Raw genomic sequence first — 24,418 nt, forward strand, 5'->3', positions numbered from 1 at the left:
ATTATTGCACGTTTTCCTGTGCTATTTCTCTTATATTCTAGTTACATTTTGTTTATCCCATGACATCATTCTGTAAGACAAGACAACTGTAATTAAAAATGGATAGAATATAAAATGCTGTACTCAGTTCTGGTCATTGTGACGGTTCTGGAAATCAGAAAAAAATGACTACAAATCTGGGGTTGACGATGATTTTCTGCTAATATTATTTTTTTAATCCCTACTTTAAGAAACTATTTTACAAAAATGTCATGGAAATGATTTATTAAGGTAAGGCTACTTTCAACACCAGTGTTTGCATTAATAGTGAGCAGTGAGCTGAAGAGATGATGAAAAGGCTTGTGTGTACATGCCACAAGTAAATTGTGTAAATGCCATGAGCGATATTTACCTCAGGTGTCGAGACATGACTGTTGTGGCTGATGCTGATTATTAAAACAGTCATTTCCTGTTTTTTACATTTTAAATCTTTCAAATTTGGCAGCAATATTTCCAGAAGTACTAGATGAGGTCATGAATGTTGAGGTAGCGGAGTATCCTTCAGGGGAACAGGAATGTTCTTTTTAGTAAAACTTTACATCTGGTCAAGATTCTTGCAGAGAGGAAACATTTTGATTCGAGAAAACTTGTAGTTTATAGAACCACATTGTAGAAAATGTCACAATTTGACCAGGTGAAGGGTAAAAGTGGTGAACTTGAATGAACATATTTATGATGAACACGACTTGATTTGACATGATTCGTTTCAGCTTGGTGAGATGTTTGGCTTGTGCTCGGAAAATTGCAGCTGTTATTTTAGATACTAGAAAAGGTTGCCTTTTGATCACTGGTTAAATAAGAAAGGAGATCATTTAAAGATTGAGTTTGGTGTAGTAGATGTGTACATTCTTAAGGTCCATGAAACTACCCCCACAAATACAGTAATACGTATGTGTGTGTGTGTGGTTGCTCGGCTGGAGGCCCATGAAGGACTCAGGTGTCACTGCCACGCGTTTAATGACAACAGATACGGCATGATGGATTTGCCAGGAGAGTGGGGATGAGAAAAACAGACAGGGACGAGTGGTGAATGAGCGAGCAGACAAGAAAAAGTGAGAAAGACGTAAGTGTGACTTTGCATTTGTTCGTGTGTGCATGCCAGGGAATGGGGATTGCTTCATGCCAAATAGACGAAGCAGTGCAGTAGGCCGGTGTATGTCTTTAAACTGAGTTATGGAGTTATGGTTGAGAGCAACAGTTTGACCAGAGGGAAGATCTTGGTCAACACGTTGCTTTATTTCAGCAAGACCACATGAACAATGAGAATGTGTGGAAGTGATAGTCAAATATAGATCATTAACATAAGTGGTCTGTATGCTTCTTGCTTGGTTGTACATTCTTTCTAGATTCTAGAACTTCTTTCTAGATGTTCTTGTTTAATTTAATTATATTATATCTATTGTTATATCTGTATATTCCACGTTAAATTGATTCCACCTTATTGGATTGGATTGCATGATGGATTGGCTGGATTGCACAAAAATGTGATAGTCAGTTTGCTACTTTAACCATCTGTCACAATATTGTTAACTCAGATAATGTGACAGGAGGGAGAATGTTACAACTGCAAGTGTAGATCCCATCTGCTGGTGATGGACCCCTGTGTGAGCTCTACAAAGTACCGACAGATCTCGTCTATGTGTAGGTGCTGACGACTGAATTTGCTGTAAGAAATATGGCAAGATAAAGAACACGTGTAATGCCAAATGTACCAATTAATCAGACACCTGAGTGTCATAAACTAACCTTCTCACAGCAGGGGTGTAGTTAGACACTGGGTTGTATTCTCCTGCCAGTACACCAGTCCATTACCAGTACATTCAGTTGGTCTGGTGTTCAGGATCTGGTTGCCATGGTGACAGCTAGTAGACAGGTATGTGAAATGAAACACTCGTTGCTCTTTAGTCTCTCTACTGCAGTTTCCCTGTCATGCTCTTAGTTGGCCTGAAATACAGATAGCAGCCTTTTGAGCATTTTATTCTGATTAGCAGCTGATTCATCATGGTGTTAAGAAAAAGTTAATGAAAGTGTATAGATGTCTGGATATAGCTAAGATCTAGGATAACACACCGAAGAGACAAAGTGTCCGAGACGAAGGAAAAGGGTGAGCGCTCAGTCTGTGTTTAGTAACACTCTTTCAAGGCTTATTTTCGCAAATTATGCATTTACTAACTGCTTAAGTATAAAGTTTAATGATCAGAGCATAAAAGTGTTCATATTTGATCCTTCCTACAGCATGTAACACATCAGCAAAAATGTTTTTTTTAGTTTTATTTTTTAAAAGAAATACTTGCATGTAAAAAATATTATTCTCATGTATGTATATATGAAAATAATCTATTCAATATGATTAATTAATGATTAATTACATTTTCTACATAAATATATATAAAATATCTAGATTCATGTTTGTGTTTAGTGTGTATTGTGTTTCTTTTGTCTCTATAATCATATATATATAAATATTTTTTATTTTTTAATTCAATTTATACAATTAATAAACCTCAGGTACACACACACACACACACACACACGTATATATATACCTGAGGTTTATTAATTGTATAACTAACTAATTAATTGTTGAACTAAAAAATAAAAAATGGATATTTATAGAACAGATATATTTATATAGTAGTTTAAGCTAGATTTGTATAAACGTAACTAAGCTAATATTTTCCTGCTTAGTTAAATATGGACACAAAAGTTAAATCATTTTTTTAGATAGCATTACATATTTAAATTATAATTCCCTTCTTTAACCTCCCTTTAATACCTCTTTTTGATTATTATTTTTTGCTTCTTATATTGTTTCTTCAAACTGCATTTTTAAAAAAATACTTTTTGCATATGTTTAATATTTGTTTAAAAATTTATTGTTTTTTGCCTAAACTGAACTGCAAATAAGAACATTTAATATAATGTCACTGTGTATTAAGTGTGAAACAGTTTACGCTGTTTGTCTGTAAATAGGTTGGTTGGTTTGGATGTGTGTGGGGTGTTAGTGATGGCCTATGTGGTATTTGCATGCACTCTTGTACCCACAAATTATCCTGGCATATACACTGACACAGACGCAGAGCTAGATCATATTCTGACGCTCACTCCTGGCCCCAGGCCTGTCCTTTTTGCCCCTGCCAAAACCCTTAACAGCAAACGGCTCCCCTTAACCATAGGATTAATCCATAAGTATTTTGCTAATTACCTGGTAAAATATTTCTGGCCATTCTATTTGAGCTCTAGTGATGAACAGTCAGTCCAATTAACCATGAGATTCTAATTTTTCATAAATTAAATTAAGGTAAATATTGACAAATTGATCCACCTAATACTTTACTCTTTAGATTAAAGATTTAACATTTTAGTCTTAATACGACTCTAAATGAGAACTTAATTAAAGGCCTGAGCTTTTGGACTGTAAAGCTAAACCAAAAATACAAAAACTTTGTACATTCAACTACAAGTGAATGTTTTTTCTGTTCTGTTCACTTCTGATTCATTCAGTTCCAGTGCCAAGCATATTAGATTAAATGTAAACTGCAAAAGTCAGCACACGGCTTACCTGTTAAAATGCTGGCTATACTGTATCAATCATGAAGTGTGTGTATAAACTGAGATAGATCTGATGGAGTGTAGTATTTTATAAGGTAAATGTGTCATGCTTTGTGTGCAGTGTCTTATTATTATCTTCTCACCTCTGCAGGATGCCAGAGAGAGTTTGTCTGTTTCATGGTCAAAACTATCACAAGCTGAAGCGAGCATGTTTGAGGCATGGAGCACTTTTTAAAGACCCACACTTCCCTGCCTGTACTCAGTCATTGTTCTACAAGAGAACACCTCCTCCAGGTCTCACGTGGAAAAGACCACGGGTGAGAAAAACCATCGCTTAACCAAAAGTTAAAGTTGAACTAATCAAGCGTTTTACTTGGGATTATGGGAAACTGTACAACCATTGGTACTCTCTAACTTTTTTAAACAAAGAATATGGTCCAATATACTACAGTTTTTCTAACTAAATGAGCGCCATCATCGCCACCTTGTCAAAAGTGAGTTGTTGCTATTTCTTTGTGCTATAGATGGCAGGCACACGAAGTGTCAAAAGTTCATGACATTCTCCTGTCTTTATGTGGACATCTAGCTAGTGCCAGTCTAATTGTGGTTACAGAGTCAGAGGTGCTATTACAGATATGTTTAATTAAAGGCCTTTCTAATGTTGACAAGGCATCAGCCCAATGCAATTGAAAACCTTGAAAGTGTGTCTGGTGTGTGCTTGGCATCAGAAGCATTAAGGTAAAAAAAAAAAAAAAAAATATACACACACATATATATATTTATAGCACATTAATATGAACTGCCCAAAGACTCCAATCATCAGTAAAGTTACAAATTTGAGTTCTGTGCATAGACATTCCTATTCTCAAAAACGTGTTAGCAAGTTGTTAGCAAGTTAGCAGACATTAGGCTAACTAATTGACAGGCAGACTATAACATTAATATAACTGTGTATTATACCAAATGGCTTCTTAATAATATTTCTGGTTTACTTTAGTAAATCTCTCAACTAAATCCCCTAAAAAACTGACATTAAAGACATTAATAAAAGTCTTTTGACTGTTGTGGGGTATTTAGTCAGCAAAATAAAGCTAATAGTTTCACCATGCATATCCCATATAAATAGATGGACAGTGGAATCTGTTCAGATCTAAGGACAACCATCCTCTGACACAGCGGTTAACCGATATGAACTTGAAACTTGATACTTGGGCTAAAGGGCAGCATCAGCGATTAGTAAAGAGGTTTGAAGAAGTGGAGTAATCATCTTATTAGTGATTATCTGCTGAATAATCGGTGCAGCAATGTATAGTGTATGAAAGGTTAAAAGCAGCTCTAGTCTCTATGGCACAAAAACTAGTTTTTAGTTTACATCAAATGAAGTGATTAATTAGTTACCTGTTTTTTTTTTAGACTTGCCCACACACATACAGTAATGTGGCATCGTTGATGTGTTATAAGGTAATAATCTCAAAAGCTTCCGATTGTATATTGCACATTCTGCTTGTGTGTGTCAGTTATGTGGAATAACATTGTGTCTGTGTGTTTGGCATCAATAACCTGACACCAGGAGATCCTTGGAGACAGGATCCAATGTCAGTGTATAAATGAGAAGGTCTTGGCTGACAGCACTTCTCTCTTTTACTCATTTATATCCACACATTTTTGCTCTACCTCTCTCTCTGACTCAGGAAATGTGTAAAGACCCACGACTTTTTGTGGATGGAATTAGTACCAGAGATCTGCACCAGGGCAGTCTGGGTAACTGCTGGATGGTGGCAGCTACTTCCTGTCTTGCAACAGAGCCATCACTTTGGAAGAAGGTGTGTATGTAAAAAAAGGTAGAGAGAAGTACACCCTCTATTTATTAACAGTTCCCACCCCTCACCAGACGATATCCATATCCAGGTCATCCCAGATCACAAGGAACAAGAGTGGAACCCCAAGTGTCCATACCTATATGCAGGAATTTTTCACTTCCGCTTCTGGCGTTTGGGTCAGTGGATGGATGTGGTGGTGGATGACCGCTTACCGGTCAGTGAAGATGGAACTCTGCTCTTCTGTCGCTCAGCCACACCACGGGAGTTTTGGAGTGCCCTGCTGGAGAAAGCTTATGCCAAGTATGACATGTTAAAGAAGGATATGTTTCTGAAACTATAATAAAGATTTGTAAAGGAAATGTTTAATTCTGAATGAATGAAAACCTATACACCTGCTCATTTAAGAAGCTATCCAATCAATCATGTGGCAACAGCATGATGTATAAAATCTTCAGTTAATCAAACATCAGAATGGAGAAAAGTGTGCCATTCTGTGAGCAGGGACTGAAACGCTTTGTTGATGAGAGAGATCAAAGTCCATATGAGTCCATAATAACTCATATAATCACTCTTTACAACCAAAGTGAGCAGAAAAGTGAGCATCATACAACTCACAACACAATGAACCTTTAAGTGGATGAGCAGAATACCACAAAGTTCCACTCCTCGGAATCTGAGGCTATATTATTGGCACAGACTCACTGAAACTACGTTTACATTTCCAGCATTTGGCAGACACCCTTATCCAGAGGAACTTACATTATTTCATTTTAATACAACTGAGCAATTGAGGGTTAAGGGCCTTGCTCAGGGGCTCAACAGTGGCAGCTTAGTGGACCTGGGATCAAACTCACAACCTTCCGATTGTTAGCCCAACACCTTAACCACTAGGCTACCACATGCCCCTAGTGAAACTAGACAGCTGAAGACTAGAAAAAGACAAGGTGACTTATTTCTTATCATCAACTGGCCAGTTTCTTTGATCCTGTTCCCATGATAGCCCCAGATTCCTGTTCTTGGCTTACAGAGCAGTGGAACCCATTGCTGAAATACTCAAACCAGCCCATCTGGCACCAACAATCATGCCATAGTTAAAGTCAACAAGGTCACACTTGTTTTCTGTTTTTTTATGTTTGATTTAAAGATTAATTAAAGCTATAAATTAGGCAGTTCACATACATTCATTTTGCTGATTTCATTTTATCTATTAAAGATAACTGCAGCTAATTTCAAGATAACTGCAGCTTATGTTCTGCACTCATTTGTTCACCTCGTTAGGATGCATGAACACTGCAGGTTTAGATATCAGAGATCCTCATAGCTAATGTTTTAGTTTTTTGCCTTGCATTAATGTTTCCAAGAATGATTGACCAAAATTGTAGCCATTTTTTCAAGTCCTTTGCATTCTTAGGAAACCAAATAATACCAAATAATTACCAAATAATAACTTGTTAATAGATTTGTTGCTACCATGGACAAGAGATACAAATATAAAGTAGCTTCTAAACTGACAGAAGAGATTGTAGGAGACATTTGAATTGAATCATGCTGACAACATGAAGCATTTTATGAGTAATATTTTATTGTAATAATACAATAATGCAGCAACTATGTAAGAATTCTGTATCTTTCTTTTTCTGTCAGGCTCAATGGCTGTTATGAAGCCTTGGAGGGAGGAAACACTGCAGAAGCTCTGGTGGATTTCACTGGAGGAGTATCTGAACCACTGAGCTTGGACAGAGAGAAACTGAGCCAACATGGTGACCAAAGGAAGGCGCTGTTTCAGACACTAGCCCAAGCACACTTCTGTAAATCTCTCATAACATGCTCCATACGGGTAAAAAAACAGAAAGCTCTTTCAGCAAAAATCAAACATATTTCTAAAGGATTCTAAATTAATATATAATGACATATGCATGCCTGATGTCTGTTTCTGTGCAGCCAGCAGAAGGAGAGCAGGTCGAGTCTGTGCTGGAATGTGGTTTAGTGAAAGGCCATGCATATGGTGTAACTGCACTTAAAAAGATTCGTGTTGGGGAGAATCTGCTGGCTGTTTGTGGAACATCCCGGCTCTACATGATACGCATGAGGAACCCGTGGGGCACAGCAGACTGGACTGGAGCCTGGAGCCAGGGGTAATATGCGTTATACATTGCACCTATATTTTTGGTTTATATACATATTTTTGAAAGTCCTTAGGCTGGTATGACCAATTTATTTTTGAGTCAATATTTTAATCATTCTAAATTATATTGTGCATATATCTGCAGCTCGCAGCAATGGCAGAAGGTGGGCCGCTGCGAGAGAGAGAAGATGGGGCTGATTGTCAGAGATGTGGGAGAATTTTGGTAACGAATGGTTTTATTCTTGAAAAATCTTCAGAACTGAATAAAATTTAAAGAAGGGATGCATCGATAGTGTTAATGAAATTGGGCCAGATGATGTACTCACTTATTCATTCTTGTATTCATAGCAAATGCTCCAAAACCAACATTAGATACCATGTGATTCTATGTAATGCAAGTCTTGTGTACACTGTCAAGCTAATGAATTGAATTGTATGCAGTGAATGCGTGCACACAAAAACGCAGCAACTCTAAAGCAGTGATGTGAGCATGCACAGAACCACAGTTTGATTGCTCTCATACTCTATATTAATGATATATTAATGCTAAAATGAACAAGTTCACCATGAAGAATTAATTTCTTGTACATCATTGAAGCAACCAAGATACATAGGGCTGGATAAAATGTTCTGTGATGTACCTGATTACATAATGCTACATAATTACATATTTCATTACGCTTGTACTCTGAAAACACAGTGGGAATACATTCCAAATTTATGCTAGACCTTTGTGTCTTTCCTTCACCAGGATGGAGTTTGAGGACTTCTGCCACCACTTCACAGATATGGTGGTGTGCAGGCTGGTGAAACAATGCCTGCTCTGGCATTGGGGTCACTGGAGCGAGACACATTGTACTGGAGAATGGATTCATGCTCCTCTAGACTCAACAAAACCAGCTGCTTCTCGATCCTCCAACACTCAGAAGGTCTTCTCAAGTTCCCAATGGTCTCTTCCACATACTTCCTTTAGAGGAGATAGGAAAGAAGAAAGACTGAGTGAAAAGCAGCTGCATAAAAGGAGGGATCACAGTGTGAAAGAGAAGATAGCCAAAGATGAACCTAAAGCTGATCTAACACAAAGAGGAGAGAGGACAACAAAAGAGAAAGACAATGAATTTAAAAAAAGAGAGGAAGGACTAGTGGATGACAGTTGGGAGAGAGGGGTGGACAGGAGAAGTAGGTGTGGAGGATGTATTAACCACAGAGAGACATTTCTTCATAATCCTCAGGTACTGCAGAATGGTCACCAAAGAACATTTAACTTTCTACTGTAACCAAACTCAAAGAAGATTGATGGAAGCATGATGGAACGCAAAACACACAATTTACAATTTACCTGTGAGACCAGGTGTTCACACAAAATAATAAAAATTCGCAATAAATGAACATATCTCTAATATTGAACTAATCTGTAATATTGAGCTTATATCTAATACTAACATACAGTTAAAATACATTCTCTAATTGCCCTATATAGAACTGGGCACTTGGACTTTTTATCTATTTTGTATCATTCCTTCTGCATGACTATTTTCTCTCCTTCAGTTCATGTTCGAGTTGGAAAGAAAGGGGGATGAGGTGCTCATATGCTTGCAGCAAGAGGACAGAAGGATGAAACGGAGGGAAGGAGGAGGTGAAAATCTTCCAATCGGCTTTGAGGTGCTGAGGGTAAGATTGTGTGCAATCTGTTATCACTTATGGGTATATACTGTACATTTCCAGCAGATCTGTGAGGTTCAAATAAGAAATTATGTTAATAGGAAACATCTTGTCATCTTGTCACATTCTGCTGTGACTACAGCGTTACCTTTTTAATTCTCTGTCAGGTTGAGGTGAACCGTGTGAGCAGAGTGCAGTGTTTTAATGAGCAGACAGCCAGTTCAGTTTACATGGACTCACGTAGCATTACCCTGCGTGTAACCCTTGACCCTGGACGCTATGCCCTCTTACCCACCACCTTCCAGCCTGGGGTTACTGGCCGCTTCCTTCTCCGACTCTTCTCACACACGCATGTCAAACTCAGGTGAGATGCTGCAGGCCATACTGTATGTAGACTGGATTGGAGTGCTTCACTTGATTATATCAGCAGTTTGATATAAAGTTTCATTATGTACAGCTTCCTTCCCATCATGATTATCTCACTCCCAATACACATAACAGCTGTAAGAGTTTATGGCCCACTTCCCATCTGTCTCTACAGGGAGCTGAAGGAGGAGTTGCCTGCTTTCTCTCTGTGGCAGTGTTGTATGCCTTATCCATGTGCTGTTGTGACAGTGCAACTGCACAGAGCCTCCACACTCAGCAATCCCAAACATCCAGGTTGCTACAAGTTCATCACCACACTACTATTGTTATACAACAATATCATGCTCGAATTTCTCTTCATTACATATCATTTATACAAGGTAATTAGAATGATTTTGGAAAACACTTGACTTATTTGCATTTACATCTAGTCATTTAGCAGATACTGTAATCCAGAATGACCTGAAAGAAAAGAAAAGACTCTCTTTTGTTTGGCACAAAGAGAACAGCATTATCCTGCAGCATGAGCTGACATTTCAACCGTGGGTTGAAAAATGACATTTCTTGATTTCATGACAAGTCCAATGATTTCATTTTAAAGCATCTGTATGCACTGTTACTTTCAAGTCTCTTACCATTTTTCTTTCTCAAAGCTCCAGACGTATATGCGGTCATTAAGTGTGAGGGGGACTCTATACGAACACGTGTCTTTAAAAAAGATGGAAATCCTGAATTTAACACAAAAGCCATTTTCTACAGGAGAAAACCTAAGAAGAAAATCTTTATAGAGGTGAGATGTGTTGTCTTCAACAATTTGCACAAGTGTCACAGTGATATAGAAACTTTCAGCAATGTTTGTATATGTGTGCATTCAGATATGGGGAAGAGGTTTGCTATTTGACTCCTTCCTGGGAAGAGCTCATCTTCAAACAGGGGCCAGTGAACGAGGGCGGACCAGAGTGATTGAACTGCAAGGTGGTCAGTCTCGTGGCTGCATCTATGTAGAGACTTCCACCAGTCAATGCCTGACAGACTTATGACCTCCTCTGAATTATACAATGGAACTGAGCTATTAATACATTTTGAAAATGCACTAGAAAAGCCAGCTTGGGACCAGATTTCTGCAACATTCTCTTTTACAGTTGAGTATTGTCATGCACTGCTTTTGACAGGGCAGGAGACCTGCAGCTTTTGTTCAATGGTATTGCAGGTATTGTTGTATAAAATCTGTGTGCATGGTGTCTGTTGTTGACTGTAGGACAAGAATCTGAGTTCGCATGGCCTTAATTTAATGGGAAAATGATAGCAATCAACTATCTGACAATGAAATTCTTGAAAGCAGGGCTCTGAAAATGTTTCATAATCACTATCCACCAAATCACTTTTTGTTATTTTTTTGACAATTATGTTGGCACCATTTGTTTTTCCTCTGAATAAAGGTGTGTGGCTTATTCTGGGTATTTGAATAACCAGTTCCTCTTGAAGTGGTTGTTAAGTATATACAGTACCAGGCATACTTGGTGCTTATCTTTTGTACAAATGAGATACACACTGTAGACAGGGAAGTTTAATTAGAAAGTCTGATGAGGACAGAACAAAGTGCTATATGTTTTTTCTAATGTTTCTACTGTAACTCAGATAATATGCAGATGTTCTCAGTCTGCATGTGTTTAAAGCAAAATGTGCAATTAAGCATAACAAAAGACGTAAAAGTAATATGATTTATTGAAAATATTGAATTTTGTTTGCCAAACTATATATCAACATTTTCAAAACATCTGTAAAATCACAGTAGTCCAGACCAACAGAAGGGTGTGGTTTTGCAGGAGACAGACTAGCTTCAACAGGCAGTGTATGCTTACCTCATATGCTGTACCTCTGTCATACATGTTTGTTATGTTAAGTGTTTAATACGGATCATCTCAGCCACAGAAAAGGACTGCAGAATAGAGATCAGACAGAACAAATGGGTACATTTTTGCTTCATTTCTGTTTTCTGCATGGCCGCTTATTCTATGAATTGTTCATTCGAATTTTGCACACAAACATGGGCTTGAACTTTTTTTTTCACAATTTTAAAGATAGTGATTAACTCAGATGTTTCTGCTTTCACTGCAATGTATGTTATGTTTGTTCAAATCAAATGAGGACACAGCACTTGTACTTTTTGTTTGCTCGTAATAACACACATGTAATATCTCAAGCCTACTAAAGATTAACGTTCAAAAAAGTTGCTGTTAATACAGTTTGAAGATATTAAGGATTTCTAGGTTATAATTAGCATGTGGAAGATATTATTATGGTGTCAAATCAACTGGGTTTTTATTGTCATTAATGTATACAAGCTTATACAGTAATGACAATAAAAACCCAGTTGATTTGTACTTTTATAACCCTTATTGTGCTGCTGTATGACTTGTTCTTGTCCTACACTCCCCTGAGCTCATACCTGTGAGACCAGGTGTTCAAAATAAGAGACTTTTGAGTTTGCTTACATTATTTTTGCGTCTCTTCCTTTTTTACTGTTCCATTCTGTAGCTGCATTTCATCATTAATTTATTCCCTTACAACTTTAATTTCGACTTCACTCAGCTATCAACATTCTACTTACCGTCTCGCTTCTTAACTTTTTCTTGAACGAAGACCAACAGCTTATTGCGCAGTTCTAATGGAATGATCCAAAATAATCCAAAAAGGGGGGGCGCATTCGTGCAGATGTAAAAATAATAAAGTTAAAATCGGAATAATGATATCCTAAACAAACAAACTATGATATATAAGATGAACGTTCTATATGATTTATGTAGGCTTATGGGTATTTGATAGAGCCCCCTGAATCCATGGGCGTGTAAGCGGCCGCTTACCTCGGATATTGGTTAAGTCCGCCTCAATTACATAAAGTCCAAATACACAACAGTGTAAGACGAAAATACACCGAAACACGTTAAATACACAAAATAACAGAACAATGTTGTCTTGTGTATTTGTTATCCCATGTGGAGTGGAATAACTAGTCAACAGACAAGAATTGTTTGTAAACTATGGACTGTGGTTTATAATAATAATAAAAATACTACTACTACTACTACTACTACTACTACTAATGATAACAACAACAACAACAACAACAACAACAACAACAACAATAATAATAATAATAATGTGTCCTATAGCAGCATTATCATGTCCAGGTGTATTGTGATAGATGCACAGTTTTAATGTCATGTATAAAAAGAAAATAAATACAATTTTAATAATAGCAATACACACAGTAATAATAAAAAAAAATATTTCAACAAGAGGGATATGCCATGGAAAACAAGTATGTCTTAAGTAAGCCCTGACGTACATGGGTAAGCTACTGTATTGATGTTCAGTTAACAAATCTGATAAGTAAGATGGTGCAAGGCCATGCAGAGATTTATATACTAGTAAACTTAAAATCTTAACTTAAAATCAATCCTGTACTGTACAGGAAGCCAATGCAAGGAGACCAGGAACGGAGTGATGTGTTCATGTTTTTTAATATTCATTAATAATCTTGCAGCAGCATTTTAAACCTTCTGCAGCCGCAAGATAGAGGCTTGACTAATTCCTTTATATAACAAATTACAATAGTCCAGTCTTGATGTTATGAGATTATGAATTGCAATTTCGAGACTCTTAAATGTCAGACAAGATTTCATCTTGGCCGGATTTCTCAGATGAAAAAAACTAGCAATACAATGTGATACTCATTACAGAGATAATATATTCACCATATGGCTCAAAGTTTGTGGACACCTGGCCATCACACCCATCATCAAGGGCATTAAAGTTTTTTTCAATAAGGACCTAAAATCCAAAAAGAATCTCATCTGATTTCAATATTCTAGATAATGACCACATTGACCTTATTAGTTAGACAATGACTATGATGGATGTGATGATGCATAAATGTTGTTAATCTGTTAAATCTTTTCTCCTGTGTGTTAATGTGGTTACTTGGGTTTATAGGAAATCAATCAATAGGTGTTCCTGAGAGCTGACCTTTTTTTTGAAAGCAGCACTTTAACCTAGTTTATAATAATTTGCCATTGAAAAATGACAGCAGAACATAACTATAAAAAAGAAGTGCTGAAAATATTAAGTAACTTTAAATGGAACCTCCACAGAACAGTGTTTTTATTGCCAGAACATTTATTTATTTAAAATGTATACAATTAAAAACTCAGTGTGCGGAGTTACATGAAGATTTGTTTTTACACAGGTGATAGAATGCAAAACATGATGGCAGCATCAGGTACAGAGAAACTCCTGAATGTGAATCCAAACATTTCCTGTTTAGGTGAGTAGATACATAAATGGTATTCACTGTTTAAATGAGTTATAAAAATTCTCATTCTATTTTATATCTGAGGTGTTTTATTTGTCTTTACAAAAATAAGAGATTGCCTAGCTGCAATATCACAGTAATAAGCAATATATACTGTATATATAGGTGCTGAACCGTTGCATGTATTTTGTACTTAAAGCACAATATTGTAAAATTAACAATAATTTAATATTAAATCAACAGTGATCTCCAAATTACTTATGGCGGGTTTCTCCATTGCTCAGATCTTCATCAGTAAGTATCTGCCTTCATGACAACCTTTACCTTTACAAAATTTTATTACTGAGATCTCTGTGAAATGCTTACTGTATGTACTATAATCTTACTATACTGCCTTTCAAAATCCAGGTTTTAGTTGAGAAAACAATACAAATAGTTGAGAATTAAATGACCCTGATGACAAAAGATTGCATATCTATGTAGAAAATGTCAGAACACCCCAAACAAATGTTTGTTGGATTACACAAGCATAAATGTTCTGAAGCTGCTTATGCAAAATATGTGTTTGTTTTGTTTTGAACACTTAGATGACTCAAATAACAATTTCAAGTTGTTCAACATAAATGTTAAAAGTAAATATTTGATATAAATCTAAATGTTGTATATAAGTCTCAAACCTGTTCCAAAATTAGTACCGTATAAATAGTGTAAATCCCTACAGGTGGCATGTTTTAGCATATGTATTTACCATTCATTTTTAGCATATGAATGTAGCATGAAACTTTTAAATGCAATCCATTTTATATTTTACGTTCAACCTTCAGATTATATTTCAATTATAATATTTATTATATGTTATAAATTATATAATATGTTATTTGGCATGAATCATCTCTCGAGAGAAAAGAGTATTGAGCTTTTTACAACTGGTGCCTCATATACTTATGATTAGAGATGTAAATCCTTACTGAAAGTCATGTAGAAACCAAAACATTTTGTTGTGGCCTTGTTGAAATTTCTGTTGAAACTCATTCCCTCAGGTGCAAAGTATCTAATGGAGTGTACCCAGCAGAACTACATCCCTGTGTATTTGCTGGTGTCTGGAGTGCTTAACATGGCCATATTACTGCTTGCCTGCCTGCCCTGTGGTCAGAATGATCGAGTACTGAAGTATCTCTCTGGTATATGGACCAGCCTTGCGTCTGTATTCACATTCTGTTGGGTGATTGCTGGTGAGTAAAACATGTTTTAAAGAAACCAGAAAAAACCCCAAAAAAACATGAAGAGGCGACTAAGTATAGTATAATGCACCATAGTAAGGGTCCCAGATCCAGCTTTTAATATAATAATGTGGTGTTGCTTTGCCAAAGTGAGCGCTCATTTGCATAATGTATAAGCCCCAGTTGTTGCCTATTATACTGGGTGTTTAGTTTCTTTGTCTTATTAGAAAATATGTTTATGCTTATATTGAAATGTGAATGTTCAAATGAACAGTTTAATCAGCCCTTTTGTTCACTTTTTTCCTTCTCACAATCTACCAGTGGAATTAATTATAGGTGATGTAACCATAACAAAATTTTTTTAAAAGGATTCCAGTTTGTTTTGATCTGTCATTCTTTACATCCCCAGAACTTCCCAAATCAAAATTACACCCATGCAGTTCAATAAGATACAAAAATATAATACATAATTAAAACACATTACTAAAGGTCATGTATACTTGATTTACAATTATGTAGTCTTTTATAGAAAATTGTAATTAGATTCTAATGGGACAACCGAGATATTTGTCGTGCCATGTGAATGCCATTGAACTTGACTTATGACTTTGTTCAATCTCTTACAGGCAGTGTGTGGATCTACTCTATCTACCCCCCTAACTACAACTCAACTGTGGTGGGTAAGCCCTACTGCAACAAGACGCTCTACCTGTTTGCCTTTTGGACCACCACTGTGGGTTACATTTTCTTAGGAATATTGTTGGTGGGCTTTTGTTGCTTTCTCGTATGTGTTTGTGTACAAAATTCAAAAAGCCATTCTGAACCAGAACCCCAAGCCTGACTACAATGTTACAGAGAAAACACAATGAATATCCATAAATGATAACAGTCATCCTGATTACATACTAATGTAGTATTTAAAAGTTTTAAAATGTGAAAATATGCTTTGGAGATCAGCAAGCTATATGTCTAATGTTTGTTTGGGAAACTGTCAAAGAGTGTGATAATCATAAGTGTAAACATTACTGTTAATTTATGTTTTTCTCTATGCAACTCAGTACAAGGATATGAATAACAACATTGCATGTAATGTTATATGCACTATGCTGTCAGGTGCAGACTTTACAAAGCTCTAAAACATCAGTTTTGATTTCATGGGGAATTCATGAAATTCATGATTTCAGTCACTTAAAAGAGAGACCATTGCTTCTCAGCTTGCTGACTATACAGGACTTTTCCAGAGATTGTTCAAATACTATATTAAGTAAATACATTTAAAGTACTCTATGGGTTTTCTGTTGTATTTTGTTGATTTCTCATATGATTATATGTATGCTTTTAGGTGCTATGCAACAAACATATTCTAGGTGCTAAAATATAATTATATAAAAATAAAAAAATAAAAATATAATTCTATTCATAATTAAAATGTATTTTTAAATAATTATAAATATATTTTATTAATTATAATTAGTAATTATAATAAATTATAATTACTAATTATAATTAATAAAAGAATATTTATAATTAATAAAAAATGCACTTTAATTATAAATTTAATTATTGTTGCCTTACGTTATTCAGGCTGTCTAGACACTTTCCTTACTTTTGCAGGGAGTAATTATTTTCTCACATTGCATGGGAAGCCAAAATGTCGCTGGGGCCCTCTAGAGGCTGGTTGCAGTACAAATTTTACCTAGTTTATTCTTAAGTGAATGGAAAACGTTAAATGTGTTTTTAGGAGTTATTTGATGATCATTAAATGTCTATTGTTGATAAAGTGATGGACATTTTAGAGGTGACCTCATGAATGTTGTACATGTGTCTGGCGTGTCATTGGCCAGAAATTCTCTAATGTTTAAATATTAAAGGAAAGAAAATAAACCAGGCAAAATCAAAAGATAATATCCACTAATAGATACAGGTTTCTTCTTCAACACATGCTTCATCATCTACAAACTTCCCAGGTTAAGATACTGCTTAATTACCCTTATGGTGGATATTACAGGTAAAGATTTATGGCCAAAATTTTGGCATAAATGTTTATTTTCTGCCACATCCTTTTTTTTAATTTAGCAGTTTCTTTTAAGCCTGTCTTATTTGCCAAACCAATCTCCCATGTTATACTCATAATAATAGTTTTTAGGGGACCAAGCACAAAAATTTCTTTTTCCACAAAGGAAGTCTACTTGCAACCGATATAATGCTTCATACATTTTAATGCAATTTGGCACAGTGAAAGAGGACTTAGTCTTAGTTACCATCATGGTAATGTGTGAGATCATGCAACTCAGCCTTGCACCAGATGCTCAGATGCTCCACCTAGCATCCCTAATAGGGCACATTTGGACATAATTTTATAAAACTAATTGCATAGTACAATGTCGTCAAGCCAAGTTCAATGGAATCCATGATATTAATTTCCTGTAGCATTAAGTATTCCACCATTTGATATCACTCAGAAGAGGATGTATTCCCTTTCACGTCTTTTTCTTCTCAAGGTTTACTTCCTCAAGTCATTTCAGGGACATCATCCATTCACCATTACCTCTGGTTTGCTTATTAGGGATAAATCTTAATCTATATCTGGATATCTGGATATTTCTATATCTGACCATTTTGAATCATTTATTTTTTCCATTTATTCTCCCACGAACTTTGTCCATTTACCTCCAAATTTGGCTTTTAGTATCATGAGATCAGACCAAACACCCCTAGATCAAAAGCCCTTTTTTTCTCAGACTTTTGATATGTGATTTGTCAATGACACCCAACAAGTTTTATGCCAAAGTTGCTACACAGAAAATGACGCCATATCTTCTTACTGATTTTGACCACTTGTTGTAGACAACTGAAGGAGCTCAGCCTAAGGGACTCCAAAGTGTTTTGTCTAATTCATTTATACGTGTTCTATAATTCACAACAAGTAACAAAATACAACAAAAGAACCAAACTATCACAGCCAAATCTCTGGAAGGTACAAATAAAAAGAAAGAACCAATTTTGTTTAAAACAAACAAAATTAACAAAACCAAAGAAAAAACAACTAATATCTGAGACATTTATTTATCACATTAAATGCCATCTGATTTACTGAATCAGTGGACATTACCGTTTCAACTAAAGATTGTAATAAAGTAATAAACAAAGCGTTTTTAAATGAAATGTCTGAGATTCTGAGAGACTGAGATTCTGATAAATCGTCAGTGAATCTTGCATAATAAACAACAAAGCAACTCAACTCAGATAAATTATTTTCAGTATGTAGTATTCAGTAATAAGATTTTCAGTAAGATCATTCAATATATCCCTTGATGTGAATAAATCTGACTATGTCCAAGGATAACGGTTCTTTTTTTGTAGTTGAGGTGTAGAGTAATAAAAGTCATTGTGTGAGTGTTATAAGACGTTGAGACAAAACTTTTCAGTGTTCCTTGCCGTGATTCTGGAGTTTCCTCCCCAGCCCAAAGACATGTGCTGTACGCAGATTGGTGTCTCTACATTGTATGTGTGCAGGGTGTACCTTGCCTTGTGCCTTGAGCCACCTGGGACAGACTCTAGGCCCTTCTCTGCTCAACCAAGCCATTTCTTGCCTGTTTTTTAAGTGCAGCTACATTGCACTTTCTGTTTCACATTTATGATGTTTAAACAGTAACAGGAAGGAATTTGCTGTGCTCTATTTCATCTCCACCATTTTGAATATTCACAGCACCTCACCCTCTCTGTTAATAAACAAGCTTGCAAACACTGTTCCACTGTACAGGTCACAGCTCTGAGCTGAGATCAGCTCTGTACTTTTTGCTACGTCTCAGTTCCATAAGTTTGCATGCCAAAAGCACAAACATTTAGAGAAATTTTGTAGACAAGCCAACTATTGCGTGATCCACGGCATTGAAACATTATTTTGCTGAATTCCTCCATCACTGGTACTTGGCATGTCACAGCAACTAAACTGGATGATTCCTTACAGGCTTTTACAAACCGGTTGATTAAGTTCTTAATCAAACAGGTCCACCTTAGACTCCACCCAGTGCAAAAAAAAACAACAACCATAACCCACATCCAATACACAAGACACCAAGCAACAGGACTGGAATAAACAGACACAGAAAAGACACAAACAAATATAACCATTGAAAAGCATATGTGATGGTAAGTAAATACTTATATAATAAATTGTTGAATTACTGAAGAACTCTCTGCATGATTATTTCCATTATTCATTTTAAACGCAGTTCTTCTTTTTCAATAAGATTCAAAGTTGATGCATTAAGAGAATATGACTTCTGATATGGTGCATATTGTAGAGCCAACACAAGGCAAGAATATTTAATGTTAATTTACTTAATGTTAGTAAGTGCTTGAGTAAATAAAATGCTGGTTTTATTCTGTAGCTAATATGTTACTGTACTGTAGTTAATATTTTCACATCAATCCTCTGTCATTTTCAGAGCAAAAGTGTTTTTGTTGGCATTGAGGAAGGGTGAAGGGGGTGAGATGTGAAAATTGTGCCTCAATCACTGGAACAGTCCCAGCAACATACCACTCACGCCTACATTTCCACCTTCCCTTCAAGCTTAACTCTTTTACTATGTGGATAAAGCAGTTCTTCTTCCTTCTGTGCTGCATAATAAAGCACTGTCAAGCTATTTTTAAAGTTACAACGTGCAGGGTTTTATTTCTGTTACAACAAACTGAGAAAAAAATATTTTCTAAATTATTATTCATTAGTCAGAGTTGTCAGAATGGAACCGGTGACTTGACTCCAGTTTTTAAAGGCACACATTATACTCTGGCTAAGGTGTCATTAGATGTGTCATTAGCCCTCTAGCTTCTGATCGTACAGACGTAACAGCTCTGCCAGTGCTAGGGTGCTACTAGGATAAAGTAAGCAAGTTATAGTTATAGTAAGCATAAATGGCTGCCCACTGCTCCGGGTGTGTGTTCACGGTGTGTGTGTGTTCACTGCTGCGTGTGTGCACTTTGGATGGGTTAAATGCAGAGAACGAATTCTGAGTATGGGTCACCATACTTAGCCGTACGTCACGTCACGTCACTTATTAAATGCAAGCTATTATCAAAGCTCTTGGATGTAAAAATTTGCCCTCTCTGGTAGAGAAATGCTATTGTAGCTATTGTGGAAGAACTTTACATAACAAGAAATGTGTTGTGCAGATGAATATCAAGTCAATATAATTAGCACATTCTCCTCTGACTCAGCATTTACTTTTGCTTTTACAAAAGCATTTACAGCATTTTTACACTGTGTTCTTTTTATTGAAAAAAAAAAAATAATAAAGGCCTACAACACCTTAAAGCCTACAAACACGGCCACTACAGACTACAATTCCCAGCACTCACCAATACAACCACCTTCACATTGACCTTATTATTAATTGTGCTCATGTCACCTAATTACCACACAAAACTCCACAATACTGCAAAGTAATTCTCACTGCATCATTGCCAAGCTTTTTTATTGTTCATGCTGTTCTGGTTTGTGATTTTTTCTGGTTTTCATAAGATTTTCTCATTCATCATTTCAATTTGAAATGCTCATGCTGGTTATGACTGAATTTGTTTAACTATAACTAATCCTTCCTAACATTGTTGGCTAATAAATGTAGGTTAACTGAACCTTTTTTGTGTTTGTATAGAAAAATCAGACGTTTGATCAACATGGTGTTCGTCTCTGATGCAGTATTTGTCTGTAGCTCCATTTTCACAGGTAAATGCTGAATCATTAACCAATTTAAACCTACTGTATGCCTTTAACTTACAAGAAAATGTTGATAAGATAGTTTTGAACTGAATTGTAGCAATAGGAGACCTGGCATTATTGTGCTGAAAACATTACAGTTTAGTGACATGTGGCATAGCAGGACATTTAGCTAATTAACAAATGACAACTGCTACCATAATGTATTTTTTATTTCATTTGACATCAAATTTGGCCTGGTCTGCCTTACCACTAGCAAAATAGTAAGAAAAAATAACTGGCTACACTTTTAGCGGGTAATATATGTAGTATTCAAACAAAACATTATTCAAGAAATGTATTTGAACTGTGATCAGAGATAATATTAATAATAACAACAAAGTTATTGTTCATTATTTACAAACACACACAGACACAGACACACACACACAAACACACACACACACACACTTTCTCTTTTGGTGTGCTATTTTTTTGAAAATATAGTCAAAAGAATAAATCATTTAAATATTTTATTTTTATTTAATGACACAAACCTGTGGATATTTATGAATCCATGTCTGGTTTCTGTTCTACATAAAATAAGGTCAATTCCATTAAGTGGGGTGAAACAAACTCACTTCAGAACACATGATCACACTGTGATCATAATTCTCATGGTATAAATGAAGAACTGAAATTTTGCAGGTTTTTATATTAACAATCTTCCTGTTTCTTTGCTCTCTCATGGGAGTTGTGATGATAATGTCCTGATGAGAACATAGAATGTTCAAGTGAACAGAATGAAACAGCACCATGTCATATAGTATTAAAATACTACAGCTTTTATAATGTGAAATCCTAGATTGAATCTTAAAACTGTTTTTAATTTAATTTTTACAATTATTTTTCCTAAAAGGGATTTAATAAGTGTGAGTCTGCTTAAGCAAAAAAAAAATAAATTTGGTAATATTTGGTAAGTTTACTTTCACTGTTAAGATGTACTTACCTGTGACTAATATCAACTCATTATCTCTGTGTTTCTTTATAAATGAGTTGTAGAAAAGTCATTATAAAAGTGTACTTGTACTAAGAATGATCACATGCATCCATAAAGCAGAAGACTTTTTTTACTAATCATTCTCTGTTATACTGTTTCTTCCAGGAAGACTAAGAATTCTTCTGAGTCTTTTACCCACTGTCATCATTGGCCTAGGTGAGGGAGTTTAGCCTGAGCTAATGTTACACATTTCCGTTAAAATTACCAAAAAAATCTGGACAGAACCCAAATCATTTCCATGTAATTGCTATTATATAGTTTTTTATGTCTGGTTGTTTACTGATCTTGTCATATTTTTCACTTAAAGGGGCCAGACACATTCATGATTGTCCAAAGCAGCCCATGGTTCCTGTCTACCTGCTAGTAGGAGGAATGGTCTGTCTGATTATCCAGATCCTCCCCTATCTTTGTTGCTGCCAGTCAAATGGCCAGCCTGGTCTGCTGTGCAGGATTCTTAAAATGCTGCTCCAGTTTTTTTGTCCGATCTGGCTTGTGATAGGTAAGAGTGAAAATAAGTGATGATGAAGAAGTGAGGATTTTAGAAATTAGGACAGCTAAAGACAAACAGAATTAGAGAAGAAGAGCACTGATGGAATTTAGTAATGCATATGGTCATAAAAGAGACCTGATAAATGTGCAGTGGAAGCATTGGAGGTTAAGTGTTAGTGGAGCAGAAAGTGAACATACACCACCACCACACAAAAAAAAGCACCAAAATTCAACACCATTAAAAATAACCAAGCAAAGTTCCATTTGATAAGTCTAGTTAGAAATTCTGGCTTTTCAAAGATTTTGGGATTAATAAGGCATACAATACATACAATAAAAATATGTAAGCTATTTAATTCATTCATTCATTCATCTTCTACCGCTTATCCGAACTACCTCGGGTCACGGGGAGCCTGTGCCTATCTCAGGCGTCATCGGGCATCAAGGCAGGATACACCCTGGACGGAGTGCCAACCCATCACAGGGCACACACACACTCTCATTCACTCACGCAATCACACAGCTATTTAATTGATTATATATAAATATCTAGGCAAAGTGAACGTGGATAAGAATGTCTATTTTATATTTGCTCTCACAGAATTCAATATTTTATATAAAGAATGTTTGTAATTTAACTTATTTAACTTATGTTCTGTTCTATTTCAGGTTCTGTTTTTGTATACATGGCATATGAACCAAAATATGAATTTCGCATGTCTGCTGACTACTGTGAGAAGACTGTCTACAAGATTGCTTTCTGGTTTACAAATGCTATATACGTTTTCATTCTACTAGTACTGCTCGGATACTGCTGCAGCTGGCTCCAGAAATTATATAAGAGAAGAACTCTAACACAGTGTCACATAAATACAATATCATGAACATCTCCTGAATGAAGTGAAAATCATCCAAATAATGAGGAATCTTTACTTTTGTGTTCACAATCCATGTAAATGTTTAAATGGCCATATGGATGTGTCTTAAAAAAACATTACAGACTATAGTACTACAGTACATAAAACTGTTGTACTTCATGTAATTAAACAAAGAGACTGTTAGGTCTATGGTGTGACTCCTGTATGATGTGTGGTGTTTAATGTGTAGGGACCCAGAACCCGAATGCTGCAGTTTACGATCAGAGAAACTAGGAATATGATCATCAGCACCTCATTATATAACCTGGTATAGTTCTAGCATTCACAGGTTGTGTGATATAGATTACTGGAAAGCATGTCATCATTTCCTTTTTTCCGCCTGTCCTCTTGTTTTAATACACTGTTGTACGTGACTTTGAGTTTGTGTTGAGTGTTCAAATTTGCTTATAGCATTTGTGCCTAATCCAAAGTTGTGTAAGATGCACTTACTTTGATTTAATCTGCAATTTCATACAGTAAGTTCCTGATTTTAAAGGAACATTAAGTAATATGTTCATGTTTCACAAAGATTAAAATGCACCGTTGTATCTATATACAATAATCTCCTGCAGTCTCAAGAATTTTACATGAATTAAAAAATTAGAGGATCAAAAGTCTAGCAAAATATGGTTCCACTTTTCAGTAACTGTTTTTACTTGCATCATAACTGAACATATTCGGTTGTAGTGGAGCAAAATATAAAAGCATATCAAAGTTTATATATATAAAAAAAAAACAGCACACCTTTTTTTGTTCTGATATTTTTCCATATGCTGTTTTTAACCATGATTTAAATGTGAATTTTCTGTTATTCAGCACCTGTTTTAAAACCTGTTGCAAATCAATCACCCATATCAATGATCCACTCTGGCGTCACCTAATGGCAGCAACAGAGAGAAGAAAAAAACGTCACATTGTGTTTTGTGCGTGGCTAAAATTACAATTTTTTAAAAACCACCAACACATCATCCACTAAAAATGAACTGTTAAAATATATGTTTCATAATGTAAATATATATACACTAAAGTAATCTGTTGTCTTGAGAAAATGGTTTAAAAATATTCTGGTATGCTGTGAAGACAGGTTGCCCAACTACTACACTCAGGAAGGAAAATGTGTCAAAATGTTTATGCAAGATGTACCAGTGCAGAAAA

General features: G+C 35.7%; 1 protein-coding gene, 1 long non-coding RNA gene and 1 pseudogene across 3 annotated transcripts; 2 read left to right on the top strand and 1 right to left on the bottom strand.

Moving 5' to 3' along the window:
* Positions 1-5,233: 5,233 nt before the first annotated feature.
* LOC132848652 (calpain-5-like) lies at positions 5,234-10,604 on the top strand (annotated as a pseudogene).
* LOC132848653 (uncharacterized) lies at positions 7,240-12,399 on the bottom strand. 2 transcript variants are annotated; one of them, XR_009648753.1, is made up of 3 exons: positions 12,176-12,399; positions 11,427-11,503; positions 7,240-8,503 (listed from the first exon to the last, which is right to left on the bottom strand). It is a non-coding gene; the product is annotated as an uncharacterized LOC132848653 (long non-coding RNA). The 2 variants fall into 2 exon arrangements; XR_009648754.1 differs by having other exon boundaries at positions 12,060-12,183.
* On the top strand, positions 11,411-16,381 carry LOC132848651 (transmembrane protein 272-like). The gene is made up of 5 exons (XM_060874566.1): positions 11,411-11,534; positions 13,814-13,891; positions 14,123-14,173; positions 14,920-15,111; positions 15,726-16,381. The coding sequence occupies exons 1-5, from the start codon at positions 11,531-11,533 to the stop codon at positions 15,938-15,940; spliced, it is 540 nt and encodes a 179-aa protein (XP_060730549.1). The 5' UTR covers positions 11,411-11,530; the 3' UTR covers positions 15,941-16,381.
* The last annotated feature ends 8,037 nt before the right edge of the window (positions 16,382-24,418 follow it).

The sequence above is a fragment of the Tachysurus vachellii genome, chromosome 7 (assembly GCF_030014155.1).
Source record: "Tachysurus vachellii isolate PV-2020 chromosome 7, HZAU_Pvac_v1, whole genome shotgun sequence".
NCBI lineage: Eukaryota > Metazoa > Chordata > Actinopteri > Siluriformes > Bagridae > Tachysurus > Tachysurus vachellii.

Coding starts and splice junctions, on each gene's coding strand:
- LOC132848651 (XM_060874566.1), top strand. Junction 13,892..14,122: donor TCCAAACATTTCCTGTTTAG/GTGAGTAGATAC, acceptor TTAAATCAACAG/TGATCTCCAAATTACTTATG. Junction 14,174..14,919: donor CATTGCTCAGATCTTCATCA/GTAAGTATCTGC, acceptor TCATTCCCTCAG/GTGCAAAGTATCTAATGGAG.